This window comes from Equus quagga, chromosome 15 (genome assembly GCF_021613505.1).
Source record: "Equus quagga isolate Etosha38 chromosome 15, UCLA_HA_Equagga_1.0, whole genome shotgun sequence".
Classification (NCBI taxonomy): domain Eukaryota; kingdom Metazoa; phylum Chordata; class Mammalia; order Perissodactyla; family Equidae; genus Equus; species Equus quagga.
The window spans coordinates 69,325,836-69,332,439 of record NC_060281.1 but is presented as its reverse complement, the minus strand read 5'-3'; the positions used below and the strand labels follow the sequence as shown (position 1 = coordinate 69,332,439).

Below are 6,604 nucleotides of genomic sequence, written 5' to 3'. Positions count from 1 at the left end.
CACCACCATCACCACCATCACCACCATCATCACCATCACCACCACCACCATCATCACCATCAGATCACCACCATCATCACCACCATCATCACCATCACATCACCACCGTCACCACCATCATGACCATCACATCACCACCATCACCATCATCACCACCTCTGATACTGGCTGAGCGCTCCTACGTCACGTGCCAGGCACAGAGCCAAGATCTTCCCCGGGACTGACGCACCCAAACCCCCCACAGGCCACAACCACCATCCCTTTTGCTCAGGCGGGAACCCGCAGCTGGGCTGTCAGCCTGCAATCTCACAATTAGGGAGCGGGGAGGTGGGCGTCCTGAGGGCAGCGGCCGACAACTGTGCTGATCAAGTCCAGAGCACGTGTTTTTCCTTTTGTTGCTCATGTTTTGGTGTCACACCCAAGAATCCACTGCCACAGCCAAGGTCACCCGGAGTCTCCCGGTGGGGTTTTTCTAGGAATTTTACGGTTTTAGCTCTGATGTTAAGGTCTCTGACTCACTTCGAGTTAATACTGTGCTAATTCTGTGAGCTGTCCCTGTGCTATGTGTTGAAGAGGCCGTCCCTTCTCCCTGAGCGGGAAAGTCAGCTTGCCCCAGACATGAGGGTCCTTTCCGGCTCTCTCCTCCGCTCCACTGAGAATCAGGCCGCTTGGATTACAGAGCTTTGTAATATGTCTGAAATCGGGACATGTGTGTCGTCCACGCGGCTGTTCTTTTTCGAGACGGCCCTGGCTGCTCAGAGTCCCGGACCATCCCACGTGAACGCTGGGGCCAGCATGCAGCGACTGCGTGAGCACCCACCGTATGGCAGGTGTCGCCTGAGCGCAGTGCATGCAGCCTCTTTCAACAGCCCAACGAGGCGGGTGTTAATATTATCCCCACCGAACAGAAGGGGAAACTGAGGCCAGAAGGCAAATGATTCGCCTTGATCGCCCAGTAGAGCCAGGATTTGAACCCCTGCGGCCCTGCCAGGCACAGCATGATGCGGTTTGCAGCAGGGAGGCATCAAGATGGGGTGCCCGGGATGCCCCCAAACCTATGGGAGGAGCCTCCAGCCGAGGGGCAGTGAGAAAGCAGGGCAGCGTCGGGGAGGGTGCTGGGGCCAGCCGGCCGGGGAGCTGCCCACCGCGGTGACCTGGGACCTGGCGCCCTCCCCGCCCTCAGCGAGCCCGCGGCCCCCCGCAGGCCTCGGCGCTGAGCCCAGGGATGCTCTCCCAGCTAGCCGTGCTGAGAGTGGGGCTCCCAGCTCCTCGCGCCGTGGGGTCTGACGGCAAGAGGGGGACGGCGCTGGGCTCTCCAGCCGCCGTCCTGACAGGGCAAGGTGGGGGCGGGGGGGGGGGGGGGTGCGTGGTGCAGTCCAGGAAAAGGCCAGACAGAAAAACGAGAAACTAGGAGGTGCGACACGAGGGGGTGGGCTGACCTTCAGCTCCTCTAACAAAGTAAGTAAGTGAAAAGGAAGGCGGGGAGAACGTGCAAAAGCCCATGATGCTGAAAACACGAAAATACCGCTGTGATAGGTTGAAGAGAGACCCCCAGGAAGACACGTGCACATCCCGACTCCTGACCCTGTAATGGTGGCCTGATCTGAAAGGGCTTTTTCAGATGTAATTAAGGGTCAGGAGACAGGTCATCCCACAGGAGATGAGAGTCACCGTGAGAGGGGAGAAGGGAAAGGCGGGGTGGGGAGGGGGACAGAGGGGAGGGACGCAGCCACAGTGAGGGCCATCCAGGGCCCCGGAGGAGAGGGGGCAGGAAGGACCCTCCTCGACAGGCCCGGAGGGAGGCGGCCCTGCCCACACCTTGACGTTGGACATCTGGCCTCCAGGCCTGTGAGAGAGACGTTTCTGTCGTTTTAAGGCCCCTGACTCGGGGTCGTGTGTCACAGCAGCCCCAGGAGGCAAACGCTGCCACGCTCAGACCACCTCGCCTGCCCTTGTCCAGCCCATCCCGCGAGGCTGCGCCACATCACACATGCTCCCGTCGCCAGGGACCCTGCAGCATCCGCTCAATCCTCACCAGGACCCCCCATTTCACAGGTGAGGGAAGCAAGGCTGGGGGAGAGCGCTACCCCAGATCACACGCAGCACAGCCTCACACCCGGCCCCCAACGTGGCCCCGCAGGGCGGGCTCAGCTCCCCAAGGAAGGCCGGCGGCAGGGGGGCCATGTGGGGGCAGGGCTGGGCGCCCGCTGGGGAGAGGCCTCAGCTCTGGGGGTCGGGGGGCACTGAGCCGGGTCCCAGGACCCTAGGGAGTGGGTCCCCCTCCCGCTCTGAGGCAGCTGACTCGCGGGGGGTGGGGACATGCGGACCTGAGGTCTGGGCCCCTCGACTCAGCCCCCTGCCAGGCCTCGCTGGGACCTTGGGACACGGGGCGTTGGGCTCATGATGACGTGTAGTGGGACCGAGACAATCAGCCCCATGGTTGTGGACTCGTTTTCACGGGACCTCTCCCACGATGGGCTCCGCGTGGCTGCAGCGCCACCCAAATTCCTGAGACATCTCCAGTTCCTCGTCCCCAAATACACCCAACTCAAGGGAGCGGAGGAGCACCAGCGATTTCTGAAGAACTTCCACGGGGCCCAGCGCCACCCAGCAGCCGCAGGGTCCTTCTGAGACGTACACCAGACGCCAGCGAGCCCCGCCGGCAGGCCCCCGGACGGCCCTGTGGCCTCGCTGGACACTCACTGTGTGTTTCCAGGTGTGAGAACAGAGCCGTCCTCAGCCCAGGACATGAGCCGGAGCGTTGGGTGGAGGGATCGGGCGTCACCCGCTTCCTATCAGACCAACAGAACTCTCTGCGCCACACGCACACCCACACGCGCGCACACACACGTGTGCACCCACATGCATGTGCACACACGAGCGCACACACACGCGCGCACACGTGTGCACCCACATGCATGCACACACACGAGCACACGTGTGCAACACATGCATACAAGCATACACACATGTGCGCACGCACGCTCGCACACAAAGAACCGTTAACTGCCACCAGTTCGAGACTGTGTTCACTGCACTCCATCACGCTTCCTGCATGACTATCAAATTTTCTAAGTAACTAAAAATTCTTATAATAAAGACTTTGTATTCTTTACTAAGAATACATTCATTCGGAGTAAATGAAGTGTCCCACTGTGTTTCGAATACAATCTAAACACTCTGTCCTAGCTTGAGGGCAGACGGCTCTAATTTCACGTTAGCCGCAACCCTCGTGCGAGGTACCCAGACCTTCCGGCTGCATTCATCCCATCCCGTTACCCCAGGCCGGTTCCTGCCTCAGGGTCTTCACACGGGCCTGCCCTCTGCCTGACACTCTGAATTCCAGATCGTCACACAGCCAGTCCTTTCTTGTCATTCCTCCTCAGTACAGAGGTCACCACCCCGGGGACGTGCAGGCTGTCCCCACCCCTCTGCACAGCACTTCTCACTGTGTCTGCCCCTCAGCACGGCACAGCCAGGCCTGCGGCAGGTCCTCGGAAGATATTTCTTAACTCGATGAATGAGCTGGGACACCCAGTCTCACAAACCCCATCCACCCCTCTGCCCAGTCAATCTGGGGGTCTGAGGAAGCAGAGGAAGAAAGGCTGGGAAGCCCGATGTCCCTCACCCCACAGGGCCCTGGGGTCCAGAGCGCCGCCACGCAGCCTCCCAGTTGCCCAGCATCTGGGCAAGTGTCTCTGCCCTCTGAGGGCCCAGCGGAGGCCTGGGGCCAGAGCAGGGCGGGTTCAGAAACTGGTTAAGAGGGACCCTGCCCTCAAGTGGTCCAGTCGGAGCTTTGGGAGGTGGTCTGCGAACGGGCAGCTGTCTCCGGCTCTAGAAGACTCAACCAGCTGCAGGAGTTCAGGCCCCACGGGGAAGCCAGTCTGCCAGTGTACTAACACGCAGAGCTGGGAAAGGCTGCATAGACACGGAGGTGAAACCTGATCGAGCCACTCCTGAACTCCACCCAACAGACTTCTCCAGCTACACAAATTCCTTTACCGTTTAAGCCCACCTGAGCCAGCTCTTGCTCCCCTTGCAGCTGAAAGAATACTGACAGGAACACCCCCTGTCACTTGGCCCTGACGTCCCAGCAAATCAGCGACGTAAACGGCTCCCGTAACCATGACTCCAGGATCCCTCCCTCGCGCTCTCCTAGCCTGGGCTGCGAGGCCAGCGTGTGCAGAGGGAGGCAGGAGTAGCGCCCCAAGCCGTTTTGACGCAGCCCCTGTCCGCTGGTGCAGGCAGGGGGCCTCGACGCTTCCCCGCACCCACACCTTCCTGGCCTGGATATGGGCACGGCAGGCCAGGAGGGCCTCATTTAAGGGCAGCCCCAGCCCCCCCCCCACCCAGGTCCCCGTTTGTTCCGACAAACCTCTCTCTCCACCTGGAAAGCGACAAGGGGGCCTCTGATGAGGAACCTGCTTTCCCAGCCAACATCCTGCCTTCTCCCCTTCCGGGCGGAGAGGAGGCGGAATCCGGGCCCGGTCCCAGGCCTCCGCGGGCCACATGGACATTCAGTCACTCAGTCACTCAGTGGGCCGCGGGCATGTGGTCCCGCGGGGCACGCAGTGCACAGGTCGGGCAGCCAGCACTCACCCATTGCTTGCGAGCGTGGTTCCTCCTCTTGAAATACAGGATGAGCTTCTTCCGCATGGCCTGGTTTCTAGGCGGGACAGCAGAGGGCGGTCAGCAACGCATGGCAGGTGGCCCCCCCGGCTCTCCTCCCGCTGAGAGCGAGCCCCAGTTCACCCCCATCTGGTCCTCGGTGGGAAAGAGACCCCGCGGCCCCAGAGCGAGAACTGCCCGGTGCAGCCTGCCCCTCCCTGCGGCAGGCAGTGCCGGCACCAGGGGTCCGTGCCAGGCCGGCTGGCACCCACTGGCCCGCTGCCCCCCACCTCAGGCCCCTCGCTGTTTCCCGAGGGAGGTGGGCGTCCTCACACCCGGCCCCATCCAGGAAGGCGCCGCACCCACACTCCCTCCTCCTCAGGAGGGAAGGGCCGCCGGGAGCAGCGGACAGCGCCCTCCTGGGACCCCAGGGACACCCGACAGGCTCAGAGGCCCAGCCACACCCCACAATCCCCCAGGGAAGGGCCACACCCACTTCTGGGGGCCGCGGGGGTGACGCTTGCTCCGGGGTCCTGCTGCCTCACGTCGGCCGGGCCTCCCCACCTCGAGGCCTCGATACTGACATCGGCCTCCCCCACCTGGAGCAGGGTGGGCCCCGGGGGTCCTTAGTCACACAGGTGGAGACCAGAGCCCCTCGTTCCACCACAGGGGTCTCTGAGCAAATCTCAGACGGTCTTGCAGCCTCAGTTTCCCCATCCAAAACATAGGAACAACAGCACAATGCTTTCATCTCCTCAGCCAACAAACGCTGACCGAGTGCCTACTTTGTGTCAGACATTGTTCCAGGCGATGGGGACACAGCCGTGAGCAAGACAACAAAGAAGATAATCAGCACCATGCTGGATTTGAGAATTTCAGTGGGGTGGGGACAGTGACGGGGTAGGAGGGCAGGTACTCAGAGGTGCAGAAGAGTCTCTCAGAGACGGCCTTGGGCCGAGATCTATATCACCAGAAGGACCAGCTATGAAAAGATCCAGAGGGAAGGGCACTCTGGGCAGAGGGCACGGCAGGTGCAAAGGCCCTGAGGCAGGAACAAACTGGGAGTAACTGAAGAACAGAGAGAAGAAGGCCCACATGGCTGGAGGGTATGGGGGAGGCCCAGAGCGCAGGGGGAGAGGACACGAGCAGGATGGTGGGACGCTGTACAGGGCCTGGTCGGTTGCACACAGTCAAGGGTTTGGACTGAAAGAGAGACGGACAGCTGAGTCGGCCAAGCAGCAATGAGAGCCCAGAGCGACAGGCCTGGAGCAGCGAGGTCTTGGTTTCTCCCTTACAAGGAGCCAGTTCTCCCTGCAGGCGCGGCTGGTTCCAGAGCCGGGGCAGGAACCGCACAAGAGCCAGACCATCTTCAAGTACGAAAGTGCCAAGAGGAAAAGAGCATCGGGACACAGGACCCCCCGACCCCAGGTGCCCCAGCGGGACAACGCGAGCGGCAAAACGGAGAAGAGAGGGTTAGAGCCGAAGGAACAAAATAGGCACCGTGAGTCCGCGCCCACGTAAATAAACGACTGAGGAAACCAAGCGGGTGGGAGAGGGACGGACGCTGCGCACAGAGCTCCAGGCAGCAAGCGCAGGAGGCCCGGGGGGACAGCACGGGGCCAGCGCTGCACGCGGGCTCCACACACGCGGCTGAAACCAACGGGCGACACTTGGAGGAGAAGCAGGGAACCCGCGTAGCCTCGCGGCACTTTCCCTCAGATGTTTACTAACGAGTGGCGAGTGGCGGGTTAACTCGCATCCACACACTCTCTGCCGTTCCTCCTCCAGGACATGGCGCTGAGCCCCCTCCCCTCCCCTCCCCTCGACAGCAGGCTGGAGTGCGGACTCGCTTCTCTCGCGCACAGGACGGCCGAGAAGGAGAGCGGCCAAGGGAGGACAAACAAGGCAGACCCCACCCTCATCCACGGAGCCGGGCGGTCACCCCCGGCCCGTGGGCGTCAGGTGCTCCTGACCGAGGCGATGGGAGGGGCGCCTC

The 6,604-nt window shown here is 62.1% G+C and overlaps 1 protein-coding gene across 1 annotated transcript in view; it reads right to left on the bottom strand.

Annotated features, from left to right (window-relative positions):
* NCOR2 (nuclear receptor corepressor 2) overlaps positions 1-6,604 on the bottom strand; it is a 210,539-nt gene that overhangs the window by 94,064 nt on the left and 109,871 nt on the right. The window contains exon 10 of the mRNA XM_046641374.1: positions 4,600-4,666. Within this exon, the coding sequence (XP_046497330.1) occupies positions 4,600-4,666 (67 nt within the window). The remainder of the gene's footprint in view (positions 1-4,599; positions 4,667-6,604) is intronic.